Source organism: Nomascus leucogenys, chromosome 2 (genome assembly GCF_006542625.1).
Source record: "Nomascus leucogenys isolate Asia chromosome 2, Asia_NLE_v1, whole genome shotgun sequence".
Taxonomy (NCBI): domain Eukaryota; kingdom Metazoa; phylum Chordata; class Mammalia; order Primates; family Hylobatidae; genus Nomascus; species Nomascus leucogenys.
In genome coordinates, this window is record NC_044382.1 from 66350884 (window position 1) to 66366470 (window position 15587).

At 39.4% G+C, this 15587-nt stretch overlaps 1 protein-coding gene across 2 annotated transcripts in view; it reads right to left on the reverse strand.

The window, feature by feature from the left end:
- FTO (FTO alpha-ketoglutarate dependent dioxygenase) overlaps positions 1 to 15587 on the reverse strand; it is a 413852-nt gene that overhangs the window by 213694 nt on the left and 184571 nt on the right. For both annotated transcript variants that reach the window (XM_003263053.2, XM_030796957.1), the window contains exon 7: positions 7885 to 8004. In XM_003263053.2, the coding sequence (XP_003263101.1) occupies positions 7885 to 8004 (120 nt within the window). The remainder of the gene's footprint in view (positions 1 to 7884; positions 8005 to 15587) is intronic.

The following is a 15587-nucleotide window of genomic DNA, read 5'->3' on the forward strand; positions in this document are numbered from 1 at the left end:
ACAGTGGATAGACACATTGCAAGAGGAGCACTGAGTTCCAAATTGTTGTGAGTCCCTTCAGCTCCTGGACTGAACCCCAGCTCCAGAGGAAGGAAAATTAGGAAAGGAAAGGGATGCTGTCAATAAGGAAGACTCAGTCAACCGGCCTCGAAGTAAGGATTCCTCAGCTGAAGAGTGTCCACGCTTCCTTTTAAAATCAATACCGGTGATACCTTGCATTTATGTGTGTTTTATATTTTACAAACTTTCTCATTGGATCATCATAACAATATTATTCAAAAGGCAACAGTTTTAGCGATTATTCATTAACCAACTTGGGGGAAAAAGATTCTAACATCTTGATAATATTCCAAATAAATGGCACGACATCCTTTGGAAATCTTGCTTCCCTTTCAAAACTGTAGGTCTGGTGATTATTATTATTATTTTGTACACTACTTCATTCTTCTAGACTAAGATTCTTCTAGGATATTTCAGAGGTAAATATAATAAAGTAAATAATAGACTAGAGCTGAATTTAATCCCTCTACCATGCTCCCCCCCCACACACAAAAAACCCTAGATGAAATAAGGTACATAATTTGTTTTATGTTATATCTTTTCCAGGAAAAATAGAAATTTCTGACATTCCGATCTTGCACCAGAGTTTCTTAATTCATATCTGAAATGCTATGATAGTCTACTAGTCAAAGCAATCCAAAATAAATTCTAGCAGCCAAGGCTAAAATAGCACCCCAGGGAAAATAGCAGGATCTTCACACCTTTATATCAATTTGAATTTCAGGGTGGTTAAAACTATTTAAAGCAGCAGAATTCATCTTTTTTTTTTCTTTACATATAGAATGTGTGAAATGTGTGTGTGTGCACAGATGTGTGTGTGTATTTAATGAAGGTTGTCAAAATTTAGCCAAATCCTACGGAAATGAGGTTAAAACAGAAACCCTGGCTGTTTACTCCAGTTTTTCTCTCCACACACTAAGAGTTAAGAGAGATGGCAAGGCTGTCACTTGGAATTGCCTAGCTCCTGTCACTTTGTCTCAGCATCTTCAGCATTTTTAGTGTTGTTCTTATTGTGTGCAGAGCAGAGGCACTAGGAACGATCCTCTTAACATTCCTGAGATGTACCAGGCACATCCTAGGACTTGGTACCAATAAAGCTCAACTCTCACACAGCTCATGTAAGGGTTAAAAACAGAAAGTCCTACCCACTGGTTTGCTCTGATGTTCCTGGAGATATTGTCACTGGATGTATCCTCAGTAGAATTCTATTCAACACCTCTGTCTTTAAGTACAAAGCTGTAGGCTGTAGCAGCTTTAAGAAACATAAGTATCCCTTTTTTCTGCTGCACAGTATCTGTGTGTGAAATTCTCTAAAGGGGTTTAAGTATTTACCCTGAACACTATCAGACGGTTTCTAAAATTTTCCTTATCCAGTTGCAAAAACACTTCAAAGAGAATCATAAACACAGTCCTTTGTGCTTTCGAAGCACACTGTGTTTTTGAGGCTTAAGCCTGAATTCTCTTGGAATTGTATATCCTTTTTTTCCCAAAAAGACAGGATACACAACACTTTCTTGTAAAATTCCTTACTAAAGGTACAGATACTCAGGGGAAAAAAATGGAAAACTCTGAAATTCATAAGATAATCAAAAAAGGAATCAAGACTTATAAGAAATTCATTGCTAAATTACATGTAAAATTTCTCCCCAGATGTTTTAATAGAACAATATAGCTGTGGGGAATTGGAGTGGGTGGGGAATTGGAGTGGGTGGGTAGAAAGGAGAATGGAAAGAACCGAGCTTCCCTGAACACTTTTAAGATAACCAAAAGCCAAAGATTTAAACTAAAGATTTTAAGCTGCTCCAGCTGCAAGTGACTTTTTCGTTTTTCCAAATTTTCAAAGCTAAACGTAAAGGTCCCAAAACTCAGTGTCTGCACACCGGTTTCAGAAACTGAATTTTTGGATGCTTATGACTCTTTATCCACCTCTAATCTGTGCTTATCTTGAGTCACTCAGCACTGCCCCAGTCAAGAAAGAAAATTTACATTTTAATTTAAAACCACTAGACATCTCACATCTGATCCTAAATTACTATAATATACTCTGCTCCTAAATCAGAAATCCTAACCCTGAAAAATGGGAGATTGGATTATGTTGGCTGATGTAACTTAATGTGCACATTAACACTGAAAAGAAGGGAGAAAAAAATTATACACACACACACAAAAAAAAAAAAAAATTGGTGACTTTCCCATTAATGCAAACAAAAAAATTCAATATTTATATTTACATCACTTTCTTCTGCACATCCCCCAAAATCTTCAATCCTAGAAGGAAGTTTAAAATAAACTTAGCTAATTGAACTATAATACTATAGCAAATACGAGTATACTCAGTAAAAATTTCAGTAAATGAAAAAGCAGCCTTATTCCTGTATTCAGTTTGAAAGAATTTAATCTAAAGCACTGTGATGAGAACTTCATTAATCTCTCCAAAAATAAACAAACTACTGCTCGGCTCAATCATTCCCTATGATTGTGTAACCTACATGAAGTGTAACCTGTGCTGAGGAAGACTCATCCACACAGCCAAGGGCAGGCTCCTGGCAAGGGCCTTCTCAGATGATTTACACAGGCCAAAATAGCAGGGGAAAAGGCATGACTCATCTTGAAATTAAACTATTATAACTAACTTGTCAGGGACAACCTTTACCTTCTTAAGTACATTTCTCTCTTAAAACTTTAACAACAAGAAACTGGTTACATTATTAAATAAAACACCTACTCATTTTCCACATGTCTCTGCTCTCCTGTGCCAAATTTTAACATAAATGGATAGAATTAAATGTAGCCTATAGCTTACCTAACATAATTATATGTTGTGTTTTACACTGTTTCAAAACGGATACATTAAAATAATCCAGTCTTGGCTCCTACCCACTAAAGTCAATAAAGGTTATTAAGGCCAACTGCCATATAAATGCATTGCTGTAACAGCACAAGGAATTGTCAGAACAGGAAATGCAATTCAAAACATTCAAAACCATCAGGATCTACTTTTTCTTCTAAAAGAAAAAACCAAGGAAAACAGCAAGAAGAATTTCTCTCCAGTATCGAAATCATCACTACTTTTGAAAATGTTTACTCTGGAAACGATTGTCGAATATTTCCACTGGATTATACCAAATTGACCTTTTTTTTTTTAAGGTCAATAGGAAATGAATAAATGTCATCAATTTAGAGGATTTCGCACCTAGCATTCTTTTCTGTATCATTGTGAATTTGATAGTGTTAAAACATTTTTATAGGTAAAATAAATGTCAGTTTTGCAAAGAGCGATACCAGACCCTGAGAGACGAATGGCCTATCCGTTGAATCTCTGGCTACAGCAAGACTTCTCCACCTCACAGGAGACTTCAGCTTTTCATATTTCTCTTTACCCAGAAAGCAAAGCAGTTGTACAGTTTCTTTCAAATGGTAACTCTCTCTTATCCTGAAGAGGCTTCTCATAATACAATCATCTTGGATGGCGGGGGCGGTGGGGGTAGGAAGTGCGTCGGGTTTTAAAAAAATTAAAATAAAAAACAAATATTTGAATAGTATTATAGTGGTATAATGCCATCCTCGATAGGGAGCAAAGAGGAGGGGAAAGGCCAGACTAAATTCCTGGGTTATAAGAAGGCGTTATGTTGCTTTGGGCTTAATGGCTCATAAATTCATGAGGTAATATTCAGGGAAAATGTGATATTTTATCAGAATGTCATTCAAACACAAGGTTTAACATTTACATCACAAGAGCATGGACGGAGTAAAACTATCCGCCGGGAGAAAAAATGGCAAGAATAAACAGTGTGATAAAAATGGTGTTTTCTGGGACAGGAAATGGGAAGTGGAGGATGGGGGAGTTTTAGAGACAGCTGACTAAACTTTTTGAAATATGTGACTGGTTATGACATGTGAAGCAATTACTATTAATGGAAGAAAAGCGATTTCAAAGCTCATTTTCCATTCTTCTATATCCTTCCTGAGACTACACCTTCCAACCACAAAGTGAAAAAAGAACACAAAGACAGAAGTCACAGCGCAAGTCTCTTCCCTGGTACAAGGGCTGATAAAGGTTGCTTTACTCATAAGCAAAAGGGGAAAAGTAATGCACATATTCCCTGAGGTTTTTTATTTTCTCAGCAAAAGAGATCGATGTTATTTTGCAAAACAGACAAAATGCATTGATTTAAAGAAATCCTTTCACAACACACACGATTTTACAATTCAAAAAAAAGCATAAAGATAAAAAAGAATCATTTGTCTGAAATGATAATAATTTTGAGTAAGATAGTCCCTGGAAGCAAAGCGAGGACACTCAGAAATTCCATTTGGATTAGTCTAATGCTATAGAATCCAAATGTGCAGCAAACACCGTACTTTTTATGTTAAATTGCTGTTGAATTTGTTAACCCACAACTGATATCCTGTGTTATGGAATCTTGGAGATTACAGCTAACTTGAAGCAACAGGGATAATTCTTGACAGTTAATGGTATTTTTGTACGCATTTTCCTGAAAGGCTAACATCTTGGGGCCTCAATCTGGTAGCTCAACATTGCCCCCTACTGCTTGCAACTGAGAAAATATGAGGTGGGCTGGTACCAAGTAGAAATCTAACCAGCCACTGCCAATTCCACCCGAGTATACAAATACCAGATGATACTAAACGAACAGAACCACAGAACCATAGACTCGTCCAACAATTATTCTGTTCTCTTTTCCAATAGAAAAAAGAAATCACTATGAATTTGTAAAAAGTCATTGTAAAAGGCTTGAAGCAATGCTTAAATTTAATTTGGAAGAAACATCCCTTTTATCTGGGTCTAAATCTTCACTCTGCTGATGAAGATCATCCCAAGGCATGCTGAGGAGAGACACTGAAGCCACTGATCTCCCTCAGAACACTTAGGAATGCCACGCCAACTGCTGGGAAACCAGTGCCAGAGAGTTCGCAGAATTGCTTTTCCTTTTAGTATTTTTTATACAAGAGCGACAAAACAAATAAAAGATATTTCCTCTTAACGAATGTGCCACCACCTTCAAATTGTTTATACACAAATTTACATAGATATAACTAAATTCCTTAAATGAATTCATAATGAATATCACTTGTAAGCTCACAATACCAAATATTTTATTTTTTATTTGTGTGTGTGTGTACGTGAGACAAGGTCTCACTCTGTCACCCAGGCTAGAGTGCAGTAACGCGATCACAGCTCACTGTAGCCTTGACCTCCTGGACTCCAGTGATCCTCCCATCTCAGCTTCCCAAGTACCTCAGACCACAGACATGCACCACCACACATGGATAATTTTTTTTGATTTAGTAGAGGCAAAGTCTCACTATGCTGCCCAGGCTAGTCTCAAACTCCTGGGTTCAAGCAATCCTCCCAACTTGGCCCCCCAAAGTGCTGAGAAGACAGGCATTAGCCACCATGCTGGGCCAGATTTTACTTAAAATAAAATAAAATAAAGCTCTTGAACAAAAACAAATTTTTTTTAAATTTGGTTTTTAAAAAACAAAATCAAGGGCTGGGCATGGTGGCTCACATCTGTAATCCCAACACTTTGGGAGGCTGAGGCAGGTGGATCACCTGAGGTCAGGAGTTGGAGACCAGCCTGGCCAACATGGTAAAACCCCATCTCTACTAAAAAATACAAAAATTAGCCAGGCATGGTGGTGGGCCCCTGTTATCCCAGCTACTAGGGAGGCTGAGGCAGGAGAATCACTTGAACTTGGGAGGTGGAGGTTGCAGTGAGCTGAGATCACGCCATTGCACTCCAGCCTGGGCAACAGAGCAAGACTCCATCTCCAAAAAAAGAAAATCAATAAGAGCTCCTTTCTTATTTGCTCTTCAACCCTAATTCAGAGTTGTCAAATTACAACTTCAAAGTCAAGCTGATGTCTTAGAGCCAAGGTTCATCAAGTTAAGAGGTTCTAACTCATGTAAATGGACAGAATCAGAATTACACAGTAGGGAGAAAAAATGTTGCCCTGAAACTGAAGCTGCCTTTATATAAGCAGCCCATAAAAATGGAGAGTACTCATAACAGGCTTAGTTTAGGAACAGAACTGACTAAGGAGATTTAGGCACAGACTTTTCATTAACTCCAATTCAGTTTCACAATGCTCAGTTTTGCATTGATTTCTTTGGAGAAATCAATTTTTGTGATACTATTAACACATTAAAAGGATTATAACATTCCTTCCCCAGACGTATATCCATGAAAAGGTATGATTTAAAGATTTGAGATGTCTGGAAAGCGAGGACTTCTGGATTCTGATCCAGACTTTTAAACTAGGGCCTTCAGAGTTGTGACTTGACATTTTCATTATTATAAAGTAGGAATTAGGGTAGATCCTATGTTAAGTGTTCTTATCACAATAATAATAATTATAACAAATAAGACAGAAGAAAACTTTTGGAGGTGATGGATAGGTTTATGGCATAGACTGCTGTGATGGTTTCATGAATGTACACGTATTTCTAAACTCAGGTTGGACACATTAAATACGTACAGCTTTTTGTAGGGTAATCATACCCCAATAAAGTGGCTTTAAAAAAATAAAATAGGGATTAGCAATAGCTATCCATTTTTGCAGATTAGTTCATTGTTTGCAGCACATTTCAAATTCTGTGCAGAGGTACTATCTCCAGAGTTTGCAGGCTTTTACCACTTTTCTACTACATTCCAAATCCAACTGTTTGAAGGCGGAACAATGAGGTGGTGAAGGGCAAGGACCCCAGAGGCAGCCTTCTAGAGTTCAAATTCCAGCTCACTCACCTATTAGCTGGGTGACCTTGAGGAAGTTACACAAACCCTTTGTGTTTTGGTCTCCTCGTTAGAAAAATGGGGAATACATTACACCTATGTTGTGGGTTGTCATAAAAGTTAAAGAAGTTATATAGAAAACACATAGAATAATGTCTGGTACTTAAGTATTATGTAAGTGTTTGCTATTATTATTATTAGTATTATTTAAATTAAGACTTAATGCAAGACCTCCACATGGCTTCAACCTGCCTTCCAGCTACATTTCCTCCCACATCATCTGCCCTACTTGCTCTTCTGGCCTTGTTTTTAGTTTCTGGCTACTAATGTTCTTCCCCAGATCCCTCATCCCATCATACTGCTCAGCATCCAAGGGCCCCAAAAACCACATCTGCCATTTCACCACCATCCCAGCCGGCTCAAGTAGTCTGAATGTAATACTCCCTCCTCTGGAACTATGATTTTCTTTTAACATTTCACATCTATTACCAGATTTCAATTTAGCTAATGTCATACCTGGCGATATTCGTGCCCCTCTCCTTGTTCAACTGTTGGATCACAGTGGTTGAGAGCATAAGCTGTGGAGCCAGCCTGCCTGGGTTTCCACCTTGCTGTGCCACTTACTCAGTGACCCTGGGGGAGGCCCTTCATTTCCCTGCCCCTCAGTTTTCACATCCATAAATAAAGGCCTGGAAAAGTTTCTATACCTCTTAGCATTGCTTGTAAAAATTTTTAAAGTTAATACTGAGAAAACAGAGTAGCACCTGATGCATATAAAAATGCAAATGAATGTTAAATATTATTTTCGAATTGTTATCCTCTTATCACCACTTCATAGTATATGTCCAGCACATGCCTTATGAGGAGAAAATACTCAATAAATGCTTATTGAACTAAACTGAGGTTGTACTGACAAAATCCTGGCTATACCCATCACCTTACCGAGAAGAATCTAACTTGATAATTAGGAATAATTAAATCTAAATTTGCCTATGCAAATGAGGCAGTGGAGGATTTGTATAACACAGCAGCCCAGAAAACACAGTCCCAGGTCTCATGGACTTACCACACCCTCCATCTTCTTCCACAGTGCTTCCAATTGAGCCATGGGTTGACACCACCAGTCAGTGCACTTTCTGTATCGATTGCCTTGAAACCAAAACTGCCTCAGCCACTCAAACTCGACCTGTGGACCATAAAGAGAAGATGGTGGTTTTAATACCCTTGTGATAGACAAGCGAGGACAATGACTTCATCTCTTAATTCTCCTCCAGTAACTTGATGGCCATAGGATGAGAAAAGGTGAGAAAGGTCAGCCTAAGCAGTTCCCAGTGTAAGCTGGCATCTCCAGAGCATTTCTGCAAAGCTAAGAAAAGAGTAGTCTTAAAACTGAGGTCTGGCCAGACGTGTTGGTTCATGCCTATAATCCCAATAGTTTGGCAGGCCGAGACGTGAGGATCTCTTGAGGCCAGGAGTTTGAGCCCAGCCTGGGCAACATTGTAAGATGCTGTCTCTACAAAACAATTAAAAATAAATTGGCCAAGCGCAGTGGTGTGTGCTGGTCATCCTGGCTGACTTGGGAGGCTGAGGCAAGAGGATTCCTTGAGCCTAGGAGTTTGAGGCTGCAGTGAGCTATAATTGTGCCACTGCATTCCAGCCTGGGCAACAGAGCAAGAGTCTGTATGTCAAAACAAAATAAAATAAAATAATTAAGAAGCTGAAATTCTCTTACACAACCCAGCTCACGCCAGAGAGGGGTTTTCAATCACATTTATGAGTCAGATGTGAGGAAACTATAAGCCAATCAACAACAAATACTAAGATCCTAATTATAAAGCAGGCTGTACTATGTTTGATGGGAAAGGCATAAACTGAATATGTTTTTATTAAATGTCTTTATTTAAGGCTGGTATTAAAGCAAAACACAGATACATATTAGGAAATATTAATTATACGTTTCTTAAATTACAATAAATTAAAATAATTTACCCATGGGCCAGGAGGAGCTGGTGATAATCTTAACCTATACATATAAAACTAATTATGGAGGCATACATTAAACTGACAAAGCCATTCAAATTGTCACTTGTCAACTCAGGGCAGGTGACAATAGGTTAAAAAGAAGAGTAGCAAACATATTAGTACAAGTTGAATATCTCTTGTCTGAAATGCTTGAGACCAAAAGTATTTCTGATTTTAGAATATTTGTGTTACATATTTACTGGCCGAACATTTCAAATCCAAAATCTGAAATGCTCCAATAAACATTTCCTTTGAGCATCATGTTTATGCTCAAAAAGCTTTGAATATTGGAGCACCTCAAATTTCAGATTTTCAGATCAGAAATAACCAAGTAACTTACTTTCCTTCCGATGAATCTACTATGGTAAACTTCAACTGTCTGCCACCTTGGCAGTCCTCCTATTCCAGCCAAATCCCACCCATCCCTTCCTCAAATAGCCCAGGTGGTCTGAGGAGGCTCCAGCTCCAATGCCAGGGGTGGAATATGCAACCCAGGTCTAGGCCAATCAGCCCACTAGATTCTTTAGTTACAGAACTAGGATTGAGAGGAATAGGAATATGTCCAATCACAGTAAGTCTCAAGACTATCAGAAACTACAGGAAGAAGACTCTGCAGCTATTTTGGCAGCAAGGGGAAGAATGGAGCCAACATAGTAGGGGTAGCTGCAAGACGAAAAGACAAAAACCACATCCTGATGACATCAACTGACCCTTGATCAAACTATTCCTGAAGCTGTTTTTACTTAAGTTAGTTCAGGTTGAATGTTTTGCCCCTTGCAACTAAAATAATCCCAACATATTTAGATGAGAGGCTGAGTTAACCTATGGAAATATAAAAAATTGTTTTCTATCCATTTTCTAAGTCTTCTGTCATTCATCAACTTGAAAATCAAGGTACAATGCTACTGATCTCAAATACTCTTTTTACCACTGCCCGCTAAAGAAATGTGGAGCCACCACAGCTTCAGGCTGGGTTGTCTGGCTTTGCTAAGGTGATCATGTTCCATATATAGACATGGAGCTATTATAATCTTCACCTGTTACTGCAAAGAATTTTTTTGTGTGTTTATCCATATTGAACTTTCATGAGGCAAACAAAAGCAACTTGTGAAGATTTAACAATGGTGAAAATGGCTCAAATAAGTAACCTGAGAATACCAAGTCATATGAAAAGGTTTTAGTTTACATTAAGTAAATGTTTGTTTGCTATGTAGGGCTGATTTCAGTTAAAGCTGTTTAAACAAAACAAAACAAAACAAAAAAGGAATGTAGACAATATTAAAACAACAGTTGCTAGAACTTATCTGTGCTATTAAAAGACAGTGGTTAACATATGTAACCTTGAGTACTTTGAAAGAAGAATTAATACAAGTGTGGTTCAACTTCTGTGAAGATACAGGTTTAACAACATACTTACTTCAAGAAAAAAATGAGTTCTTTTTGATGGATTTCACATAAAATTTGTTCACACTATGGAAAGAGCCTATTAGCAAAACATCAAGCCCTGTGTTAGAAAGAGTTGAAAGGGTTTTAAAAGATTTTCCAGTCTTTGGGCTGGTTATGCCTGTTGAAGAGGACAGAATGGATAAGGCTTGCCAACCATGGTGACTCTGGAAATAGATTCTCATATGTAATTAGTTCATCCAGTCTATCAGGGTACACTAGAAACTGGATTTCAGTAAATTAAAACTTGGAAGCAAGGAGAAGGCTATATCTAGGGGCTCTGCTATTGGACAAGAGAGTAAAGAGAGAGCCCTGGCTATTTTAATAAATAATGCCTTCATCTTCCCTTGGATGCCAAACTATCTTTTGAGGCAGATAGTATCATGGTTAAAAATAAGGGCTCTGACCTATAATCCCAGCACTTTCAGAGGCCATGGCAGGAGGATCACTTGAGCCCAGGAGTTTGAAACTAGCCTGGGCAACATAGTGAGACCTCATCTCTACAAAATAAACAAATAAACAAAGTTAGATGGTTGTGGTGGCACACGCCTGTGCTCCCAGCTACTTAGATGGCTGAGGCAGGAGGATCACTTGAGCCCAGGAGGTCCAGGCTGCAGTGAGCCATGATCGCGCCACTATACTCCAGTCTGGGCAACACAGTGAGGCTATGTCTCTAAAAGGAAAAAAGAATATGGGTTCTGGAGTCAGTTCAAAAGTGGGTACCACTACAGAATAGCTATGTCATCTGTAAGACAGAAACAATTACTGCCTACTGTTAGGCACTTGCTAGATGTCAAGAATGCACACTAAACAAGACCACAAGGCTTTGGACTTCCTGTCCTCAAGCATCTCACAATCTTACAAATTTTCTGACCAGGAAAAGTTTTAATGTCCTTGTCAATTCAAGCCCATCCCTTCCCACTAATGCCAGTCAGAAACGTTCAACAACACTGAAGACCTTCTCCCAACAGAATTTTATTCATGAGTTATAGTACTGCCCATGAGATACAGTCTCTGTGGACATCAAGTCCACTGGCATGCCTTCTATTCAACTCCATGACCTTTCTCATTTCAATGTTGTGGGTAAAAACTATTACAGGATTTTAATCAAATGCCACCTTTACCAGTTCCCCCACTGCCAAGAGAAAGAAGTAGCTGACTCTATCCTTAAAATTAATTAAGAAGGCAAAAAAATATTTCCACCTGCTTGATTCAGAGTCTGAGTTAATAAATTCTGGAAATTAGGAAGGAAAGCTACAGCATGGACACTGCACAGAACCAAAGAGTCAGGACTCAAAATACAGTGAGTCCTTATTACTTTGGGGCTAAAAAACCAAACAAACATCAATGTCTAACCATATTGACTGACTGATGAAGTGGTAACCATGACAGGAGTTGGGTCTTCCTCCCTTCTCCAGAGTTGTAGGCCGTCAAAGGAGGCTCATAGCTAACATAGCAGAAATAAGAGGCAAGCCGTCAGGAGGACAAATGCTGACTTGGGGCCAAGGAACATTCCACGGGTGACACATCCCTGAAGACGTCAATAGCAGGGAGACAACCTGTAGGAGCTCTCAGGGTTCTCTCAAAGTCTTCATGATACTTACGAACCAAACTCCCTGATTTTGAAAATGCACTTAATGGAAATAAGTCTAGAAGAGGAAAAAGAAATGGAATCAACCCACATATCTGGACTTCAGTCATTGGGCACTTAGGCATTGGAGAGCAAAGCTAATAAGACTTCAAAAGAATATTTCTGAGCCACTTTATCACCACATAGTTGTAAATCATATCCATCATTCCAACGGGTCAGCAAATGTCACCTACTTTTCTTCTGCCAAGTTTGTTTAGGCTCTTGATTTGGTCCCAAGTCAGCCATAGAGTTCCCTCATGAGATGTGTGACTACGCCCCTTGGGATTAATGTCTCGCTGTAATAATGGAAAGAAGTTACTTCACTGAGAAAGAAATTAGACCAGGAAGACATGGTAAGGCTCTACCTACAAAGAGATACCCTATGAAGGCCCTTTTGCAGTAGTTATAAGGAAGCCACAGGTCTGATCAGAAGAAAATGAGAGTCAAACAAAACCATCAAACATTCCATTCTTCTAGGGGACATTTACTAAGACAAGAGGCTGAATTCCACATTTTACTGTCTTTAAAAAGGAAAGTGGGCCATTTAATAACATCGAGGAAGATTCTGCTTATAATTAAATAAGAACCTTTCCTAAGCATCTTTTTTTTTTTGAGACGGAGTCTCGCTCTTTCGCCCAGCCCACACTGCAGTGGCACTATCTCGGCTCACTGCAAGCTCTGCCTCCTGGGTTCACGCCATTCTCCTGCCTCAGCCTCCTGAGTAGCTGGGACTACAGGTGCCACCACTGCGCCCGGCTAATTTTTTTGTATTTTTAGTAGAGACGCGGTTTCACCATGTTAGCCAGGATGGTCTCGATCTCCTGACCTCGTGATCCGCCCGCCTCGGCCTCCCAAAGTACTGGGATTACAAGCGTGAGCCACCGCGCCTGGCCTTCCTAAGCGTCTTAAATTGGAAAAACTATCTCCAATAAGGTACTCCAAAACATATGCCCAAACTTCCAAAACTGCTCAGTTAGAAACCATCCTAGACAAGGAAAACAAACCACTTCTCAACCCACACAGACTGAGAGCTTGTAGTATGTAAAACCAAGGGCTTCATCCTGCGATTTGTCCAGCAAAGACACATGGCCTTGCAGAAAGAAGCAAGCAAGCAAGAAACTGGGAGAACTCTTACGGACACGTGGGCTTTCATTGAACAATAGGACAAAGTAGAGAGCAGGCATGCAACTGCTAAATCCCAGGCCAACTTGTATGGCAAAAGAACAATATCTGACAATGTGCCCTGACATACGGAATTAATTGTGAAAGTAAGGAGATGACCTTGAAGAATCAGAGATTGGGGGGATGGTGAAGACTGGCACACACACTATTTAAATTCAAGATCAATCTCTCTATTCAACCCCAGGAGGCCGAGGTTTCTGATACAGTACATCTCTGCCCCACTTCCTTAACACATAATGTCAAAAGCAGCCAGTCACTTTCTGAAGCAGATAAATTTGTTTTTTTTTTATTTTTATATTTTTTGAGATAGAGTTTCACCCTTGTTGCCCAGGCTGGAGTGCAATGGCACAATCTTGGCTCACTGCAACTTCCGCCTCCCGGGTTCAAGTGATTCTCCTGCCTCAGCCTCCCAAGTAGCTGGGATTACAGGCACCCGCCACCACACCTGGCTAACTTTTCGTATTTTTAGTAGAAACGGGGTTTCACCATGTTGGCCAGGCTGGTCTCGAACTCCTGACCTCAGGTGATCCACTGCCTTGTCCTCCCAAAGTGCTGGGATTACAGGCGTGAGCCACAACACCCAGCCTGAAGCAGATAGACTTAGAGGACAATATTCTGTTATATACACAGTGTGATTTTACAGATTTCTCCCATCCATTGATGGTAACAAAACATCACAGTCAGTCACAAAAGATGAGAAAGGATAGGGAAATACGATAGCCCATATGCATGTTAAAGAAAGCACCCATTCTGCTAGTCTGACACTGAAAATCGTGAGATTTTTTGAGAAGGAAATAACTAAATTTCGAGATTAGAATTTCTATACTATAAATATGGAGAAAGACATAACTTTGCTCCCTGGTCTAATTCAGGGAGGTCATCAGGCCCATAAATGTATTCTTTCCTGAAGTTCTGGCTATCAGCAATGTCTCCAGCAGGGACTAATAAGAGAGAAAGTAGAACACCCATCAGGCACAATGAAGGGAAGCAAGTCGGACTGGAGCTCAGTATCAGAAGTGGTTACTAGTCCCCTGAAAGGCAGAATTGCTTCCCCTGTGGTTCTGGAGATTATGACAATGTTTCACAAAGTGTGGAGCAGCTCACAAGATATTAAATAACTTATAAAGACATTAAAAAGACATTGTATGTCACTATGGGAGACGACATTATTTCTCCTTTGCTCAAAACTCTTCAATGGGTCCCCATTTCCTGCAGAGTAAAAAGGAAAGGCCTTGTCCTTACAAGGGCCTCCAAGGACCTATACAATCTGCTGCTCCCCAGTCTCCTGGAACTACCTCTGTGACCTCTTCTCCTACAAGTAGCAGCCTTACTCCCTCCACTCAAACAGTACTGTTCCTGGACTGTTCCATGGACTCCAGGCATTCCCCCACCACACAGCCTTTGCAGTGGCTGTTCCTTATGCCCAAAATGCAATTCCCCAGATATCCCCATGGCTCTCTCTCATGTCCTTCAATTCTCTGCTCGAAGGACATCTTTTCAACAGGGAGGTTCTCTAGTTCTCTCAATTTCCATCATCTTGCTCTGTTTGTTTTTTTTTCTTTTTTTTTTTTTCTGTAGCACTTACCAACTTCTAACATACTGTATAATTTACCAATGTATTATGTTTATTACTTACCATCATCTCCCTATACTAGAATGTCTATTTTATTTACCAGTATATTCTAAAGCACCCAGAAGAGTATCTGGCACATGCTCAGTAATTATAGAAAGGATGCATGAGAACATTTTTTAACTCCAAATTCCCCATCAATCCTTCTTATTATATCAAAAAGAAAGTCTCAGATTGGTGAATGAACTTCAGTTCTCTACCACATTTTAGTGTCTCCTTTTTTTCTTTTAATGGTTTTTTTTTTTTTGAGGTATAATTTACCAGCCATAAAATTCACACATTGTAAGTGCAGAATCCAATGATTATTAGAAAATGTATAAAGCTGTGCAACCATTACCACTAATCTCCCTTCTTAACATGAAGAGAGGAAACTTGAGGCTCAGAGCCACCTCCAGACAAGAATATCTGCTGGAATGTAATAACATTACTCTGTTTTCATTGGACCTATTTTTCTGGATACTTTTTCTTTTGGCTAATGATACTGGATTTCCACTTAAAGTAGCAATATAAAGCTTCCTTTTTAAAGAAATGTATACATGCTAAAAAAGAGTTGATTTAAAGTAAAATATTAAGTAACTAAACAATGTATGTAGTCCAAAGATAAAGCAAATATTGAGAGGGTATTAGTGGGAAAAGTAGAGTTTGCGAAACTTTAACCCATGGGATCCGGACCTGCCGGTCTCACAGACTGCAGAATTGCAACTGATTTCATCAGCGAAAAGCAAGGCAGTGACACTTGCTCCCAGGGCCTACCCTCAATTCCCAGTAGTCTTTGCCGGGAGACTATTCTTCATGGGTCTCTTGTGCTTCTGAGTGTCTTGTGAGTAGGCAATGACTGTCCCGTGTTACAGACTCTCATTGC